We start from the raw sequence: 19,883 nt of genomic DNA, 5'->3' as shown, positions 1-19,883 counted from the left end.
GCAGTCTGACTGAAACTTTACCACATTTGGTAGATGCAAATTGTCTCTCTTCTTTATGGATTGTCTGTTGTGAGAGGTTTGCCTTCCTACTGAGGCGTTTTTCAGTCTGAGTACAGAAGAATGGTCTCTCTTCAGTATTGGTTTGCATTTGTTCTGGAAAGACTTTCCTCTGACAGAAGCCTTTATTGTATTCATTACTTGAATTTGTCCCTCTCCTTGGCAGAATTTTGGGTGTTTTGTGAAGTTTTCTTTCTGTTGGAAGAGTTTATCACCATCAGTAGAGGGAACTGTTCTCTCCTTTGTACAGCTTTTCTTGTATTTTTTTAGGCTTGCTTTAATTGAGAGCTCTGCACTTGTACACAATCTCTCCCCTTTGTTGATTTCCTGGTGTTGCATTAGTTCTCGCTTACAATTGAAACTTCTCCCACACTCAGAACATGTAAAAATTGTCTCTCCTGAGTATTTTTTCTGTTGTGTCTGTAGTTCTCTGTTCTGACTGTAGGTTTTCCCACTGTATGCAGATGGAGATGGTCTCTCTTCAATGTGAGATCTTTGCTGGGATTTCAGAGTCACAGGATCCCTGAGGAATATCCCACATGCATCACATGCACATCTTTCTTCTGTTGTCTGGTTTCTCTGCTCTTCCCCTGTATGTGGGATATTTCTGGTACTTTGCTCACTCAGAGCTAACTCTTCTGTTAAATTTCTTTGCTTCTTTTCTTTGATGGATTGATTCCTGCAGTTTTTTTCCCCACTCAGAGCAAGAAGAATTATTCTCCGATTCTTTCTCTGATAACATTTTGTTCTCTTCTGGATTCTTAGTGAGCTCCCAGTGATGTGTGTCTGTATTATCGTATCTGGGATCATCATTTTCTAGATAATGAAAGTAAACATTAGGCATTACTGAGGGAGAAAGACAGTTTAATGAGTTCAGTAATAAAATAACATTTGCTTTTTCTTATGTTATTGCTAATCTCCTGAAAAGGACAGAGTGTGAAAGCTTTACAAGCATTCTGTCCTTACATTGGCCTGTAACGTTGTGTCTTTACCTCTTGCAGTAAAAATACCCAGCAGGAAATCATGAAAATGCTGAAGCTACAGGACAAGCTGATAAAGAATAAGCCCAAAGTATGAAGCAGAGGAGACTGGTGGAGTGATTCAGGAAGACCTCAATTGAATGTCCACAGCCGTCTACCCTAACACAGACCCCATCGGTCCATGACCAGCTTGACAATACTTTGGAAGAACTATACAAAATGTTTTCTTCTACCCCAGTTGGTGCCTAATCCAAATGGATGGCACCTGAATATGTCACAGACTTTACCACTGCATTGTGTGCTATGCACAAATTAATCAGTGCATGTTCTATAATATGCACTAATCAATTGTACTGTGTTGTCACTGATTTTTTGTTTCTTTTTAACTTATTAGGGAACTTCCCCTATCCATAAATATCCTTTGTGCCTTCAGCTCTGTCATAACCAGCGATGGGATCTGGCACCAGGAGCCTTCACTCAGAACTACCTTAGCAATGTTCTTCTATTTTTATAACCCTCCCAGCTTGCTTTAGTTCAGTCACTGCAGCCTCAGCCCTCAGCCAATAGCAATAGATGAGGGCTCCTTATTTATTTAACATTTTTTTCAGCCCGCACTTTCCAAAGTTCAGAGCAGGTTACAATGATACATGCATAGAAACAAGTATACACATCCACAATCAATTCAATTACAAAATGAGACTTAAAATAAGGATCGCATAATTATACAAATAATTTTTTAAAAAATGTATATTCTCTCATAATTTGCAGGGCGAGAGATCAGCAAACTGGGGCCTCACGGTGGTATAACGCTACTGTGTCATTGGGAAAGAATTCATGTGGAGTTGAGGAAAAGGCAATTGTGAAAAAATATGTTTTTAAAGCTGTTTTAAAATCTTTTCTATTTATGAGAAGTCGTAAGTCTGCGGGAGGGTATTCCAGAGTGTGGAGACAGAAAAAGTCTAGAGATGTAAACAAGAGGAGGACTCTTGGATGAAGACCACACAGTTTCCTTCGATGTTTCAAGACAACTGAAAAACCAACTGGGGCCCAAGAACTCCCCAGAAAAACTGCAGTCCACTGACATCCAAAGGACAGAATGTCTCTGCAGAAATGTGCCCATGTTGAGCTAACAGGCATAATGGGCAGAAAACCAAAGCAATGCTTGGAACAATGATCAGCAACAAAGGCAGGGTCTGTGACAGAACCTATGTGCCAAAGCATCAGACATAGCTGACCAGCAGGACAGCATCAAGAGTTTCAGGGGATGAAAGGAAATCCCTGAATGGGATCGCTAGCCCAACCCCAAGCAGGGAGATATATTAGGCCTGAAGCTCACTTACAGTGCACCCTGTCAGGGGCAGGGCTATCCATCCTATGTACAGGATAGTTCAGGGGAGCAGGAAGACCCTTTGGGCAACCTAGCAAAGTGAGAAAAGCTAAAGGAAGTAATGGTCAGATCTTGGTGAAAATATAGGTATCTTTCCCTGCAGGTATACAGTAAAATATACTAAAAACGCCTTAGCTTTTCCTCCCCTCCCCCCATCATTCCAACTGGAAGTCAGAAGGAGTGAACACTACAAGGAGCAGACTGCTGGAATGCCAGGGTCAGCACAAATCGCTAGGCTGTATAACTCAACCCCCAAGCAAATAACTCACTTCCAGTTCCCACCAAGATAGAGCCCTGAGCCTCCTTGAAACAGGTGAAGCTGACAGCGAATTCCACAGGGAAGAAATCCAGAAACACTCCACAAAGAGACAGGAAGCTGAGGTGCCGCAAATGCAAACCCTGTCGAGCAGGATTTCTTCACTCAATGCACAATTAAACTCTGGAATTTGTTGCCAGAGGATGTGGTTAGTGCAGTTAGTATAGCTGTGTTTAAAAAAGGATTGGATAAGTTCTTGGAGGAGAAGTTCATTACCTGCTATTAAGTTCACTTAGAGAATAGCCACTGCCATTAGCAATGGTAACATGGAATAGGCTTAGTTTTTGGGTACTTGCCAGGTTCTTATGGCCTGAATTGGCCACTGTTGGAAACAGGATGCTGGGCTTGATGGACCCTTGGTCTGACCCAGTATGGCAAGTTCTTATGTTCACTGGCCTGGATACCCTAAAGGTACCAGGGCAGGGCACCCCAATCCTGGCTTAGGTATTAATACCTCAGCCATGATAGAACTATTTTAGTTCTCTCCAGTTGTTCAGGTTGAATCTGTCTTTTCCTCCAATGCCCATGTTTATTCTCCCTGTTCAATGTAACTTTACCTTCTATATTGTTGTTAATTGGTTTTCCCCTAGTTCCATTGTAAACCGGTGCGATAAGACCTCGTCTTGAGCATCGGTATATTAAAAGAATTTAAATAAAATAAAAAATATACTTCCCCCAAGGAAGCACGCGGGCCAGTAAATGGAACAATCGTGGCATGAACCAGGACTCCCCTGTCCGCAGACAGGGTTATCCCTAAAATGGGGAAGTATAGCTTGCAAGCCACTGCAACCAAAGAGCAGCACCTTTGTTGTGGGGTCCCTCATTCCCAACTCCCTCAGTCATGGATATGGTGATAGGCTGAAAGGCAAACTCACCAATTAGATGGATTAGAACCCTCTTCACCCAAGTAGGGTCCTGCAGGTGAGAATGACTGGCAATAGTGGTCCTCATCCAAAAATGCCCATTGAGCTCAGCAGGTATCAAAGGTGACTCTTGGATGGGAGAAACCCCTAATCTTCACCAGGGAGCCAGTCTGGAAAGGCTCCTTCGTGAAATAGACCTGCTGTGCCTTAGAACGACCTAAAGAGAGCGCTACCGCTCAACCAGCTCTCAGATCCCATGAGGAACCAAGAGCGACCACCGGTCAGAAGCCATGACATACCTTCCTCCAGGAAACCAAGAATGAGGGACACCCCTTGCAGGGTTGGTCAACCAGGCGTCCAGAGCGGAACCCATAAGAGTTGACCTGGAACCCAGTCGAATCCCCCTTCCTGAAGGGACAGGAAAACAATAGGAATTGGGGCCTCCCGATCCCAAAAAACCTATCAACTATCCAGTTGAGAGCTGAGATATAATCACTGATCGCTGATCTTCAGAAGCGACTAATCTGCCACTGGCAACCACCATGGCAATCAACAAAGGAATCCAGCAAAAATGGTCAGATGTCCGCTGCTGCCGTCCCCCGGCCCTGGCCTACAAGGAGATGCATCGATTCAAAGAATCAAGGCTCCAGTTCAGCGATAAACCTGCCAGGGACAGGTCGAAAGGGGGTCAAAAGACATATTCCTCTTCTTAGGAAGGAGAAGACTCCCAACACTACTCTTCTGGTGTTCTCCTTAGGGTTCGACCAGAAATGCCATACTAGGACAGTCCTGTGGCTGAGCGCACAATCTGTTGTGCTCAACACGAGGAAAAAACACACCCCCCCCATACAGTAGAGGGCCACTAAAGAATAGAGCCCTCCGCTGTAAAAGCACGCTGACCAGTACTCATACAGTGCTATCCCATCTTCGTCCTTGTGGGTAGAATCCTATGCAACAATGATCAGGCACCACTTGCTAGAGTTGATGGCTTGAGCGCTGCCAAAAGGCAAATCACAGAGTGTGTAACAATACCTTCCCTCATCAGTGCTGCCCAACACTTTCTGCTGAAGAACTGACATGAAAATATATAGCGGTAAATGGCCACATTCCACCACGAAGGGGTGCACCCTTTGTGCACCCCTTCGTGCAATCTTTTGTGCTACACTTATTTTAATTCCCTTAAGTTTTCCTTTGTTAATTAACCTTTTTCATAGTGTTTAGTAATCCCTTGTTTATTAAATATGTTCAATGTATTTGACTTAGGAAACCTATTTTCCTGCATACTCTGTTTTTAATGTAAACCGGTATGATTTGTATCTGATACAAGAATGTCGGCATATAAAAATTCAAAATAAATAAATAAAAATAAAAATGAAAGATCCTTGGCTTGACTGAGAACTGCACAGACAGGGAGAATGCTGCCCGCCATAGCCCAAGGCACTTGGAGTGGATGCTTTGCCATACCCAACTGCCCATGCTGCGCTCCACTGTCACAGAAACTCCCACTGGAGTGTATAGGAACAGTGTGACGACGGCATCCCCAGTACCACTGGGGCTCTGGGTATGGCATGGTGGTGGGTGGCTTTCTATGGGGTCGCCCCCTCCAGTACATAATAGCTCTCCAACAGGCTGGTCAAAGCCCTTGAACTGCGTCAGGAATGGCTCACCACCATTTTCCTCATGGAATGAAAGCAGCAAAGTCCATGGCGACTGACGGTGTCCATGGTGCTCTGCGTTCATGTCCTGCAGTATCCAACCGCCATCACTGGTTCCCACAGTGGTGACAGCGCCTGTAGGGCCCATAGCGCTTTTGCACTCACCAACGATGGATCACATCAAGGGCACCAAACGACGCTGCACCCAGGGCTTCAATAGTGCTTGACCGAATCTTGATCAGTTCGATGGTATAAAGCATCATCCCCCGTGCCACAGGTGCCCTCGTATTTCAACAGCCCAGTGGTACCAATAAAGACCCCGGTGCCTGAAGGCATCAAAGGACCGGCGATACCAAGGATGCCAGGGGCACCTGCAGGCAAAGGCTCTGCAGCCCAGACATGCCTCATCGGTGTCCAGAGGAACTGATGACTGCTAGTGCAAACAACTGTTCCCCTCAGCTCACCTATCTGTCTGAGGACTGCGATGCTGCAAGCTCGATGGCATCCCTTGCCAGTGGCTATGGCCGATGATAGCTTCGCTAGTGCTCATTAATACCAATACTGCACAAAGCCAGGCGGGGCCTCTGATGTCCCCCGATCCTAGTGGCTCAGGACCCCTGAGATCATCGGCATCCATAGTGCCCAACAGCTGTAGGCCAGTGATGGGACAGCACAATGCCCATCGGGACAATGCCAAGGAGCCTCTAGGGCACCAGACCAATATGCCTGGATGTTTGGAGTATTAGGGTGCCTTGAGTAAATGGCGACGCCGACGCTCGATCTGTTAAAGGCCAAAATCCCTGTCAATTGAGGGCTTCAGTAGTAGTCGAGGGCTCTCAAGAGCCCCAGCGGTCGATGGCCTTGTTCATTGGCAATCCCAGTGCCTCGTTGGTGGTGCTCGACATTGTCAAGAGTGGCAACAAAAGGCATCTGTGGCCACCACTCCCGATGGCATTGAGGCTACACACTGCAACAGCTCCGAGGGCGGCCACGGCATTGAGGTCATGCACCTCGACAGGATCAAGGGCATTGAGGCATCCGTGGTATGGACGGGAACGCTACTCTGCCACCTCGAGGCCCAAGGAGCTCAATGACTCCAGTGTATACAGACTCCACATCCACAGATGCCTACAGCACAGAAGGTCCTTATAAATCGAGGGTGGTCAAGCACACCAATGGCATCAAGGCACCCTGGCACCTTGACGGCATCAAGGGTGACCATGGTGCTCAATGGCAGTCTTGGTCCCTGATTCGGTCCTGACATTGATGAGTCAGATCAATGGTGCGCTGGTCACAGATGTGCATGGGCAATCGTTACTGGGCATGGCACCAAAGGTGCGGCAGCAAGCTGCTTGCCCAGGCTCCTGCTCACCCTCTCGCATAAGGAGACTGCACTGCCATCAACAGCAAGCAGGAGGGGAGGCTACGTCATCCAGGGCTCCTGCCTGTGGAGACTAGTTCCTTTGAATGTGGGGGAAGATGAGCTCTTCCCCCCACAGGAGCAGTGTGGTGCTCGATGTCTGCACTATTTGAACCTCCATCGATGCTGACTGAAATGACATGGAACTCCTGCCCGGGTAGAACTCAGGGAGTACCCCACAGACTGCATTCAGTCAATCCTGCCAGCACCTGACAAAGGTACAAAAACAGACAGAGCAAGGAGAGGACACAGATACTAAACTGCCAGTGCAGTATTTATTTATTTTTTCTTCTTTTAAGAAACAGAAAGAGACTGGCAGACTGCACAGAGACTAAGGCCCACTATGCAGCTGGCACACAGAGGAAAGAAGAAGAAAAGGGAAAAGAAATAAAACTACCTTAAGGTAAAGGAAGGAAAACAGCTGCAGCTCTAGAAAAAAATCACTTACAAAAAATGTGAGGAGAGAGAGAGCAAAGCTGAATACCAAGACACACACATGGCTCCTGCGACCACATGGCTCCACGATAAAAAAAAAAGACTGAGGGACTCTGCCTAGGGGGCAGGGTGATGACTACAGCTGCACATGCTCAGTAGGGCATGTTAGAGAGTTCTAGAATCTTTGAGATCAAAGTTCTGGGCCGGGCTCCATCTGATGATGTCACTCATGTGTGAGGACTTCCATCCTGCTTGTCCTCAGAGAAATGTCATTTGTTGATTGAGAATTTTGAATAGTGGATGGTGGAAACGAAGAGCATACATTTTCAATTTTTGTTTTGAATGGTTTGCAAATAAATCTCATAGCTTAGAACCTGAGTCTGCTGGAGGAGATTTGGTAGGGACAGAAAGATATGTAGTGAGACGCTTAACTATGGCAAATTCTTCCTTTGGTTTATTGAGGGATCCATCTAACTGCTTTGTAAAATATTTACATTTTTCATTATTGAGGATCTACACTTTACTAATATTATATGGTACTCCTGTAGATCATTGGGGGAGTTACATTTGCACCATTTAACTTTGACACGTCATAGGCGTCTCTAATTCAGCTAAGGATTTTGAAAACCATGGAGCATCTCTTACATGGTTTTTGTTTATTGTATAGGGTAGAGCTATCTGATTCAAAGCTGAACTGTTGTTATGGTTTCAGGTATTGTTAGTATTCTCAAGAGAGTCTGCAGGCAGATCTATCATTTTTGGAGTTAGGTTGTTTAATAATGTATTTATTTCCCTCCTGACCCCTGCAATCATGAGCCCTGACGATTCCCTCTCCCCTCCCTGGGGACCCTGAACCCTGCCCTCTTTCTCCTTTTCCTTCTCTCTTCATGCGTCTCTTTCAGCCTCAAGATAACCCCTCTCTGCCAGATTCTCTCCCCCCACCTCCATCTCCCAATCCCTTTCATTCTCTCCCTCTTCACATCCAAAGTCTAAGATCATAATAAGCAGCATCTGTGGGAGAAACATCTGAAATAGCCCCATCACATCATAGCCACACTGTGCCTAGAAACTCTGAAGGAGGAGGTTTCCACCAGTAACACCCAAAGGAAGAATCAGAAAGGAAGAAACAGATGATGCTTTGTGAAAGACCCACGGGATGTTTATGTGTAAGAGACTGGGAACACTGCAGCTAAGTTTCCAGTTCCTCCCACACTGAAGGCCTTCAAAACATTTCAGTGCACAACTTCTCATAATGCAATAAAAATGAATCTTTACCCAGCGATTTCAGAGCTTCATAATTCTCCTGCATGGTCTCCTTGTAAAGCTCCTTCTGCCATTCTTCCAACATCTCCCACTCGTCCTCAGAGAAATAGACAGCGACGTCCTCAAATGTTACAGGGCCCTGGAACAGGAAGAGGGATCTGCTCAGCACCCACTGCACATCAGCACAAACTCCTGACACGTTTCCTCTAAAGTTTGCAGACAGTAAAAAGGATTTTCTATGTTAACATTTGGGGAGAACCTTGGGCATCATCTGGAATGCTAAATCCAAAGAACACTGCCCTCCACATTTTTATTTATTTATTTATTTAAGAATTTTTAATATACCGGGGCACGTTAAAAACATCACCCCGGTTCACAATGTAACGTAACGTAGCAACAGGCTTTACAATAATTTAGAATAGATAAGCATAGATAAACATTATTTAGCTTTACTATAAATTAGAATAGATAAACATTATGACAACTGTTCAACTTGGAATAGGTGGTTTATCAGGTGATTACGTGATAAACTCTTAAGGAGAGTAGGAGAGAAAAGGTGAATGGAATATGGGCGGGTAAGGAGAGGTAACTCTTAGGAGGGTAGAAGAAAAATAGGTTCTTTAACTATTCACAAGGTGACAGGTAAGAGGGCGGATATGGAGGGGTAGGAGGAGGATGGGGCTGTTGAAATGGGAGGAGGAGGATGGGGCTGTTGAAATGGGAGGAGGAGGGGGGGTGGGAGGAAGGGGAACAGGGATGTGGGAGGGGGCGGGGATGAGGGGGGGTCATGGTTGTTAAGTTCAGTAGAGGCGTGCCAGTCGAGAGGGGCGTGAGGGTCGGGTATGTAGATTTGGGCAGGCTCACATCTTGGTGCAGTTCTGGTTGCCAACTTTGCTGGTAAGTAAAGAAGTAATTAAAAGTGCTCTTTCCTGCTCTTTCCTGTACTTTATTGAAATCTGCTAAATATGTGAATGTTGCTCTCTTTCACATCTTTCTTCCAATAAAATACATGTACATATCTTGGAGACATGGGTTTTAAAAGGTTTTGGACAATTTCCTGAAGGAAAACTCTGAGTGCCTGTGTCTGCCTGTGGGTGTGTGTGTGCTTGTGCCTGTATGCATGTGCCTCTCCCTGTGTGTGACAGGAATGGACTTCACTTATAAGCCAGGGTATATGGAGAATGATCTCAGTCTCTCAGTTTTACCACTAATGCCCTTCTTAATAATTGCATTGTGCCAAAGAGAGCTTCCATGGTCTCTGTGGCATGTGGAAATATACAGTATCTTTTAGGCTCTTGACATCAATCAGTCTACACCTTCTACAGTTATTTTTCAGCAATTCAGAATGGACCGCAGAACTTAGGAGCCAATTTCTTCGAAGTCAATCTAAGGTGAACGTTCTTTGTGCTTAACCAAACTTTGTCTCCTAGAAGAAACACTGGTGCAGGTTGATGATGCCGATCGGCATGCCTCTTGGCAGAGCTTGCTGATGCAGTTAATCTAGTTTGGATGAATTCCAGAGATTATGCAATTGCTGAGCAGACACCTGGGCTGCCAGTGACGGAATGGTCAGAGGCAAGGGTAGCGGTGGCTTAAGTTGCTTACCATACACAACTTGAAAGGGTGACTTCCCCGTGGCTGAGTGAATCTGAGTATTGTAAGAGAAATTCGGCCCATGGTAGTAACTCTACCCAGTTGTCTTGTCTCTCATTAGCAAAGGCGCGAAGAAATGTTTTCAAGGAACGGTTTATGCGCTCAGTCTGGCCATTATTCTGGGGATGAAAGGCAGTAGAGAAACTGAGTTGAACCCCAAACTTCTTGCACAGGGCTTTCCAATAACTGGCTGTAAACTGGGGACCCCGGTCAGAAACAATGTCCTGTGGAAGTCCATGAATCTGGAAGATGTGCTGTGTGAAAAGCAGAGCTAACTCTGGTGCTGATGGCAATTTGGCCAACGGAACAAAATGGGCCATCTTGGAAAAACGATCCACCGTTACCCAAACTACTGACTTCCCGTTCGACGAAGGTAGATCCACCTTGCAGCAACCCCCAAGGTTGACCAATACGAGGCTTTTGTTTAGCGCAAGTGGGGCAGGAACTTACGTCGCTGCGAACGTCGGTTCTCATATTTGGCCACCAATAATAACAGTTTAGCAAGTCTAACGTTCTTTCTCAGCCAGCATGACCACCAGAAAGGGAGTCATGGGCCCATCTTAATACCTCCTTTCGGAGACGCTTTGGAACTACCGTCCTTCCTAGTGGGCTCACTGTCACTGCCGCTATGTTGATTCTTGTTGGATCCAAGATATACTGGGGACGCTCTCCCTCTTCTTCAAGTTTCATAGTTCGTGACAAGGCGTCCGCATGAGTATTCTTGGTCGCTGGACGATACCGAAGTGTAAAGTCAAAGCGATTGAAGAAGAGGGACCACCGGGCTTGTCTAGGGTTTAACCGCTGGGCTTGGCACAAAAATTCTAAATTCTTATGATCGGTGTATACCGTAATCGGTTGCACTGCTCCCTCCAGCCATTGCCTCTATTCTTCAAATGCTAGCTTGATTGCTAGGAGTTCTTTGTCTCCTATACTGTAGTTACACTCGGCTGCTGAAAACTTTTTGGAAAAGTAAGAACATGGAAGTAGTTTACCCGAGCAAGTTGCCCCTACTGCAATGCTGGAGGCGTCCACCTCTACAACAAAAGGACGACGCGGATCTGGATGGTATAAACAAGTGTCCAACAAGAAAGCTTGTTTCAGATCCTCAAAAGCTTGACAGGCTGCTTTGGGCCAAACTTTAGCATCCGCCCCCTTTTAGTTAGCACGGTAAGAGGTGCGACTCTGAGGGAATAATTAGGAATAAACTGTCTGTAGAAATTTGCAAATCCAAGAAAACGCACAATTAAACTCTTGAATTTGTTGCCAGAGGATGTGATTAGTGCAGTTAGTATAGCGGTGTTTAAAAAAGGATTGGATAAGTTCTTGGATGAGAAATCCATTACCTGCTATTAATTAAGTTGACTTAGATAATAACCACCGCTATTACTAGCAACAGTAACATGGAATAGACTTAGTTTTTGGGTACTTGCCAGGTTCTTATGGCCTGGATTGGCCACTGTTGGAAACAGGATGCTGGGCTTGATGGACCCTTGGTCTGACCCAGTATGGCATGTTCTTATGTTCTTATGTAACGCCTTCACCCCCACAGGGCGAGGCCAGTCCTTTATAGCGGACACTTTCTCCAGGTCCATGTGGAACCTGGTAGATGAAACGATATATCCCAGGAAAGGGAGTGACTCACATTCAAATATACACTTTTCTAGCTTTGCATACAATTGATTGTCTTTGAGAACTTGCAGTACTTGTTAAATGTGTTGATGATGGGACTTCAGATTTGGTGAATAAATCAAAACATCATCTAGATATACTATTACATAGGAGTGTAGCATTTCACACAACACCTCATTCATGAGGTTTTGGAAGACTGCCGGAGCGTTACATAGGCCAAAGGGCATCACTAAATATTCATAATGCCCGTCTCTCGTGTTGAAGGCAGTCTTCCATTCGTCCCCGGGGCGGATTTGAACTAAGTTTTAGGCCCCTCGTAGATCAAGTTTGGTAAAAACCTTGGCCCCTTGCAATCTGTCCAGAAGTGCTGGGATTAATGGCAGTCGATCTCGATCTTTGGTTATGGCGTTAAGACCCTGTAATCAATGCAAGGTCTGAGCAAGTCGTCTTTCTTTCCCACGAAGAAAAACCCCGCCCCAGCTGGAGATCGGGAGGGTCTGATAAAACCTTTAGCGAGATTCTCAGAGATGTACTCAGACATAGCGTGTGTCTCTGGCAAGGATAGATGGTATACCCTCCCATGCGGTGGAATGGTTCCCGGTAAAAGGTCTATTGCGCAATCAAAGGGGCGGTGCTGAGGCAAAATATCTGCTTTCTTCTTGGAGAAAACTTCCACAAATTCAGAGTAAGGTGCAGGTGGCAATACGGAAGTAGTCAACAAGGACACAGACAGTGGACCCGGAACCTGGAGACAGTGATCAAAACAAAAGGGACTCCAACGGATGATTTGTAATGAGTCCCAATGGATCATGGGAGAATGGCGTTGTAGCCAAGGTAATCCCAATACTACCGGATGAAGCGCTTTCTCCAGGATCAAAAAGGAAATTTTCTCACAATGTAGCATTCCGGTTTGGAGAGTAAGCAGAACCGTGGAGTTAGAAATACTACTAGGCAACACTGTCCCTTGGATAGACGTAATCCTAAGAGGAGTCCGAGGACAGTAAGTAATTGAAGTTGCTGTACCAAATCGGAAAGAATAAAATTCCCATCCGCTCCGGAGTCAATAAAGGCGAGTGTGTTGAAAGACCCTCCAGGATATTCTAGTGTCACTGGTACAGTACACCGAGGAGCAGCATTAGCACAGCCTAGGAGTAGCTCCTCAGTTTTGCCTAGGCCTTGGCATTTTCTGGACGCTCTGCATTGGGCTAGGAAGTGACCCTTGCTGCCACAGTATAAACATAGGCCCAAGGCCCGACACCTTCGCCTCTCCTCTGCAGTTAAAGGCGTGCGACCCAACTGCATAAGTTCTTCTGTAGAAGAGTCGGAGTGCATCGCCCCAGGACTTGACGAGGTTGTCAAGGGTCTAGTGAAGGCAGGTGCCAAGGATATGGGTCGACGTGGCGGTCGTCCCTCCCTTACTCTTTGCTGAAGTCGATGATCGATCGGCCAGCAAGGTCAATTACTCCTTGAGGTCGTCCGGAATGTCCCTAGCCGCCAACTCGTCCTTAATGCGCGGAGACAGTCCCTCCAGAAAAACTCCCTGGAGACTGTCTTCACGCCACCCTACCTCCATAGCGAGGGTACGAAATTCAATTGCATAGTCTGACAGGGAGCGAGCTCCCTGTCTCAGCTGTAATAGCTCTGACGTAGCAGTAGGCAAGCATGCAGATTCATCAAATGCTTGCTTGAAATTAAGGACGAACTGCTGCAGATTACTTAAGGGATCCTGGCACTCCCACATTGGTGATGCCCAGCTTAACGCCTTCCCTTCCAAAAGTGACAAGATATAGGCTATTTTCACAGAATCCAAGGGGAACTGACCAGGGAGTAGAGAACCTGATGTAGCACTAGTTCAAAACTTCCCAGCAGCCTTTGACCTCTCCTGCGTAGCGTGAGGGCACGGGCAATTGAGTGGGGGAAGTAATGTTCACAGTAGGAGCCGGAGGCGGTAATGGTGGTGGCTCTTGCGGAGTGGCATCGGCGATTCGCCAGCCTCTCGACGGTGGCAGCCAGAACGTCGAGACAATGTTGCTGCTGTTGCAAGCGTTGGGCCATTCCCGGAATGGCTTGCAGACCAGAGATATCCGCCGGGTCCATGGCCTAGCAAACTGTTGTGGACTGGACAGTGGACCCTTGAGCCGACCTGGTGGAGGAAGATGGTTGGAAGAGAGAGCTCCATGGAGATGGGACAGGCCGGGAGGCGGTACCAAGATGAGCGCAGGAACAGAATCTTCACCCTGGAGATCCGAGATCCCCCCGGGAGGAGCCCTTGAGGATCCGGACCACTGGGACTTAGACGGCAGTAGCGAGACCAAAGCGAGGACGGAGCAGGAGTCGAGACAGGCGACAGACACGGAGTATCAGAGGTGAACCGGGATCAGGAACCAAGGAGACAAGTCGAGAAGAATCCGGAAGATGAGCGGGATCAGGAACACAGCAGGACCAGGATCAGAAACACAGCAGGACCAGAATCGGAAACACAGCAACTGGTGCCTCCAAGGAGAGAACCTCGTTGCTAGACAACCTCCTTAGCCAGAGGCTGGGCTTAAATACCTTGCCAGCATCTGACGTCATCAAGGAGATGGGCCGAAGCTTCCTGCAGTTGAGTCTTTAAAACGGTCTCCCTCGCGGCGAGAGAGGAAGGTAAGGGCCCAGTCGCAAGTCTAGCGACCGGGACTGCAACATTGGCCACCTTCCTGTCTTGAGATACAATGGATGATTTTAATGACGGGTTACAAATTATTTGAAACAGGACTGAAATTTCATTTTTTTAGTTCTGTCAGAACCCTGGGGTGTAAATCATCCGGTCCAGGTGATTTGCTACTCTTCGTTTGTTAATTTGGCCTACTACATCTTCCAGGTTCACTGGTGATTTGGACCCAACTCCTCAAAAAAGAGTGTTAAACCACCACCTACCGGGAGTAGAGGAGTGGGCCCCCACACCATCACTTGGGCCCTTTGAACAACCCTGGGCCTCGGGGGACTTGATCTCTGGCCACCTTCCAATCTTCAGGTACAGCAGATGATTTAATGATAAGTTACAAATTACTTGTAATAGGTCTGAAATTTCATTTTCAAGTTCTTTCAGAACCCTGGGGTTTCCCTCCCTTTGTGAAGCAGAGATCAGATACCCTCACATCTCCCTGATTCAGCATTATCTAGGTTTTCCTAAACCAGTGCTGCAAAGTTTAATCCCAGTCTGTACCATAGTCAGATCATTATTTGATTACTTGTGATAATATTACACTTACCCCAAACAATTGTTCAAATTTGGCTAATCGTCCTACTAAACTCAGGAGTTGGCATATTGATCCTGACTAGTTTAAATCTTCTTTCCTTCCATGCCTGGCCAGGATGAATCTCTCTGACCCGAAGAGGGCATCAAATCTGTTTCAAACTGTTAAAACATCTGGCTGGCGAAACTGGAGGATACTATGGGAAAATAAATTCTACTCTCTCTCTTCGATTTGGTGTGAGGACTTTGCGGTGCACTTTTCAAAGTGGCTGGCATATAACCGCACTTCTGAGCAAACTTAAGGTGGAGGATACAAAATGTGACTGCTTCGCTAAAACAACTAAAGATGAGATTGTTCAAACCATTGCTAAAATGAATTCTTCTTCCTGTCCCCTTAAACTATGCAGAACAGCACCACAGAAAGCAATTAGAGAAGACTTTGGCCTACAAATTCTCTCTTTACCAGAAGGCATTCTGCCCACTATGTAGACGCATCTGAGAACTATCGCCTAATTTCATCTTTGCCATTTCTTTCAGAGAAAACTGAAAGGGTAGTATTAAGCCAACTAGATGATTTCCTGGATGATATATTCCCATCATTGACCAATATCAATTTGGTTTTAAAATGTTTTTTTAGTTCAGAAGCTCTTACTCTTCAGAGCTGATACTCTTAGAAGGGTATTTGAGAGGGAAACAAAGTATGTAATGGTGCTCTTGGACATTACTGCTGCATTTCAAACCTTAAACAATCAAATCCTTCTTTCTAAATTATATGGATACATCTAAGGACAGTGCTGAATCAGTTCTCCTTCTACTTGATGGTGAGAATTGCTTCTGCAGTGTCCAGTAGGCAGGCCATCAATTCAGGTATACCTCAAGCTTCAGCTCTTTAATCCACCCTCTTTAATATTTATCTATATCCCCTCCGTAAAATGTTCACTAGTATGAGCATATATTATAAAATATATACCAATGCCTTGGTCCTCTTGGCCTTAAACATTTGAATTTGAATCCATCTGCTTGAAAGCTGTTAAATGCTGGTTGGTAACCATGGCTTTATTACATAACAAGCTTGCACTGAACATAAACAAGACTGAAGAGATTATTCTAAGCAGGATTCCCCCCCCCCCCCCACCCCCGTACATTGCCCCTTTGACTTTTTAACTGAGGGAGATAGAAATATGATGGCAGAGAAAGACCGTATGGCCAATCCAGTCTGCTCATCCGTCCATTTTATCTAGCCCTTACAATTCCCATCACTACCTCAGAGATCCCCTGTTATTTATCCCGTGCTTTCAAGAATTCAGATATTGTTTTTGTTTCTACCACCTCCACTGGGAGGCTCTTCCATGTATCCACCACTCTCTCTGGTAAAGAAATATTTTGTTTCAACCTCATCCCATGATCCTTTTTTCTAGAGCCTTCTTTCCATTAAAAGAGGCTCACCTCCTGTACTTGGAAACCTTGGAGATACTTTATCGTATCTCCTCTCTCTCACTTTTCCTCTAGCGTATACATGTTTAGATCTTTAAGTCTATCCTCATATGCTTTAGAATGTAGATGACTGATCATTTTAGCAGCCACTCCATAGACCAATTCCAACCGGTTTATATCCTTTTGAAGTTGTGGCCTTGTGCACAGCATACCAAATGAGGTCTAACCAGGGACAATATCACCTCCTATTTTCTGCTGACCATTCCACTTCCTACGCAGCCAATCATGTTTCTGGCTTTTGCAATCACTTTATCCACCTATTTGCCACCTTAAAGTCATCAGATTCAATCACCCCTGGATTACTCTTTTCTTTGGTGCTTAGAATAATTTTGCCCTCCATACTGAATCTCTCCCTTGGGATTTTGCAGCCTATATTACTCTGCATTTTTTTTAGCATTAAATATTAGCTGTCAATCTCTAGACCATTCCTCCATCTTCACTAGAATCCTCCTCTTGTTTTTTAAACCTTCCTGGCTGTCTATCCTTTTACAGATTATGGTATCATCAGCAAAAAGACAAATCTTTCCTGATAATAATTCCACTATATCACTCACAAAAATGTTAAAAAGAACCGGTCCCAGGACTGATCTCTGATGTACACCACTAATAACAACCTCCTCCTCAGAGAAAACTCCATTAACTGCCACTCTTTACTGCCTCCCACTCAGCTAGTTTCTAACTCAGTCATTCACTCTAGGTACCATACCAAGGGTTCTCAATTTATGTCTTCTGAATGGAACAGAGTCAAATATGAACTACAATTCTTACTGCCATTCTTGACAGTAATCTGTTCATACATATCCAAGTGAAATCTATGGTGACCAACAACCTTTTATAAATTGTGTATGCTCCAAAGACTGAACCCTTTATTGGAAACTCAGGATTTCCGCACTATCATTCAGAAACTTGTTTTAACAGATATTCAATACTTGAAAGTGCTTTTATATAACGTTCCTGCATTTTGGATTAATTCAGTATTACAATATTTACAATCCAGTATGCTCCTTGAGATCAGCCCAGCAAGGCTTACCAGAAATACCCTCCCTATGACTGACCCACCTCGAAAAAACTCATGATCGAGCCTCTTTCGCCGCAGGCCCACTATATTGTAACACTCTATCTGAGCAGATATGGTCTATAAACTTGACAAAGTCATTTAAAAAGTTCTTAAAATTTTCCAGTTTAAGCAGGCATTCGATTTTTTAAACTCCGCTACGCTAACCACATTAACCACTATTTCAGCAATGAATTCCGGAGCTAAACTGTGCGGTGAGTGAAAAAGAATTTCTCCAATTTGTTTTGAATGTGCTACTTTATTTATTTTATTTATTTTTATTTATTAACTTTTGATATACCGACATTCATAGGACATATCATGCCGGTTTACAATCAACTCTTGTAGCGAGGAAAGAGAAATTACAAAATAACAGGGATAGGGGAAGGGGAGCAGGAATAGAAAAAGGAGAGAGGGGGGTGGGTGAGAGCAAGCGCATAAGTAGCGTGAAGAAATAAAGGTTGCAGAGCGTAAAGGAGAGAAGGAAAGTAGATAGGAACTATATTCAAAAACATTAAGGCAACAACATTTCAATGATTATATAGATAACGTTTCCTTGAGATACATCATTATTAGAGGATAGCAGGGCTGGACGCCATGAAGGGGTTTACTAACTTCCTGACCTCATCTATATGTTTTTAAACATAAAAAACTGTAAAGGAGTGGCCCTATACCCCGTCCCCTTTAACGTGTATGGAATAGGCATCTAGACTGGTCCACCTTACACCCATGAGTTTTACGATGTTTCTATTAGTATTTTACTCTTATTAACCATTTATGAATTATTATTGTATTTTCATGCTTTAACTTATTGTACACCACTATAATAGTTTTACCGATATGACAGTATATAAAATAAATAAATCTTAAACAGAACGCTTAGGGATAAAATGAGTTGCCAATATTCAGGACTTGCTGTGACATCCTCATTACATCATGCAGGTGAAGCTCTTTGTTAGTGTGGGTAAATCTTGAGGTCTATATTCAGACAAAGTTCAGAATATATTCAGCCACACTATTAAATATAGCCGGCTATCTTACAGGCCAATACAGTAAAGTTCGCGGGAGAGCGGGTGGGCAGGCCCGTGTCTTGTTTTTCTGTGCACTTCCCCGGCACCGGCAGAAATTAACGCCTACCTTTGGGTAGGCGCTAATTTCTTGAAGCAAAATGTGCAGCTTGGCTGCACATTTTACTTACTTTATCGCGCAGGAATGACTAATAGGGCCATCAACATGCATTTGCATGTTGTGGGCGCTATTAGTCTCGGGGGATGGGGGGGGGTTGGATGCACATTTTCGATGCACTAAAGCCAGCGCGTCAAAAACGCACATCCATCGGAGCGCACTGTACTGTATCGGCCTATTAGCCAGCTGGAATTTAGGCAGATAAGGGCTGAATATAGCCAAATAAGCCATTTAGATGGTTAACTATTGTTATCTGTTTAAATGGCTTTTGAATATGGACCTCCTTGTTTTTTTATGTTTTATTATTGTGTTGTTTGCCTTGTAGTCTGCTGTGAGTGCTATTGAATGTATGTGGGCTATAAATTATCAAAATAAATAACTAACAGTCTGAAGCATAGAAAGAAAAATAAACCACACAAAAGCCCCTAAACCCTGTAAGAACCTTTCATTCCCTTCGCATAAATGCATGCAAAGTTCTGTAAAAAGTTGCCTGTACACAGATGTCTTTGTCTGCTCCCCTATGCCAACCCTACCTGTGCAGGCTGTGCCTCAGCCATGCTCTCTCCTGCTTTTCTGGGGAGAAGAAAGGTACAAGCTCTATCTTCTCTCTCTTTCTTTCTAGAGATGGCCCACCCTTTCCGAGAACGAAGCTGCAAGCACTTCTGGGAGCAGACTGATGACATCGCAAGGACGTGTGGGAGGATTTTTACACTGAGGGCGCAGACTGATGACATCGATCGCGTCTGGGAGGATTTTAACAGAGGGTGCAGACTGATGACATCGTTCGCGTCTGGGAGGATTTTAACAGATGGTGCAGACTGATGACATCGATCGCGTCTGGGAGGATTTTAACAGAGGGTGCAGACTGATGACATCATCTAGGACTAGGGGATTTTTTACACTGAGGATAGGCAGAGAGGTTGCTGATTTCATCCAGGGGAGGGCAAAGCTTGACACTGAGTTAAAAATGAAGGACTGTAAGGAGAGAGTGACACGAGGAGGCAGCGCTGGGAGCGGCTTCTTCTGTGTCCGGGGCCGGGATTCAGAGCTGCGCCCCAGTGGCGGCTCCAGGTCGGCGCTGGCGGAGCTCACTCGGGGGCTGAGGGAAGAAGCTGCGCTGGCAGATGACGTAGTTTAATCCGCAGCTGTGCATAAACTTTAGTGTGGAAGAAACAAGGATTTTTGTGCACAAATGGCCTCCTTTCTCAGCTGCTAAATTCACTGGCACAAGGTTGCCGGCATTCCGCTGCCTGTCCC

The 19,883-nt window shown here is 45.1% G+C and overlaps 1 protein-coding gene across 1 annotated transcript; it reads right to left on the bottom strand.

Moving 5' to 3' along the window:
* Positions 1-210: 210 nt before the first annotated feature.
* LOC115082136 (zinc finger protein 398-like) lies at positions 211-19,362 on the bottom strand. The gene is made up of 3 exons (XM_029586391.1): positions 19,160-19,362; positions 8,389-8,515; positions 211-873 (listed from the first exon to the last, which is right to left on the bottom strand). The coding sequence occupies exons 1-3, from the start codon at positions 19,358-19,360 to the stop codon at positions 677-679; spliced, it is 525 nt and encodes a 174-aa protein (XP_029442251.1). The 5' UTR covers positions 19,361-19,362; the 3' UTR covers positions 211-676.
* Positions 19,363-19,883: the final 521 nt, after the last annotated feature.

Source organism: Rhinatrema bivittatum, unplaced genomic scaffold (assembly GCF_901001135.1).
Source record: "Rhinatrema bivittatum unplaced genomic scaffold, aRhiBiv1.1, whole genome shotgun sequence".
Lineage (NCBI taxonomy): Eukaryota > Metazoa > Chordata > Amphibia > Gymnophiona > Rhinatrematidae > Rhinatrema > Rhinatrema bivittatum.
Note: the sequence above shows the minus strand (reverse complement) of the source record. Positions and strands in the feature narration are given on the sequence as shown.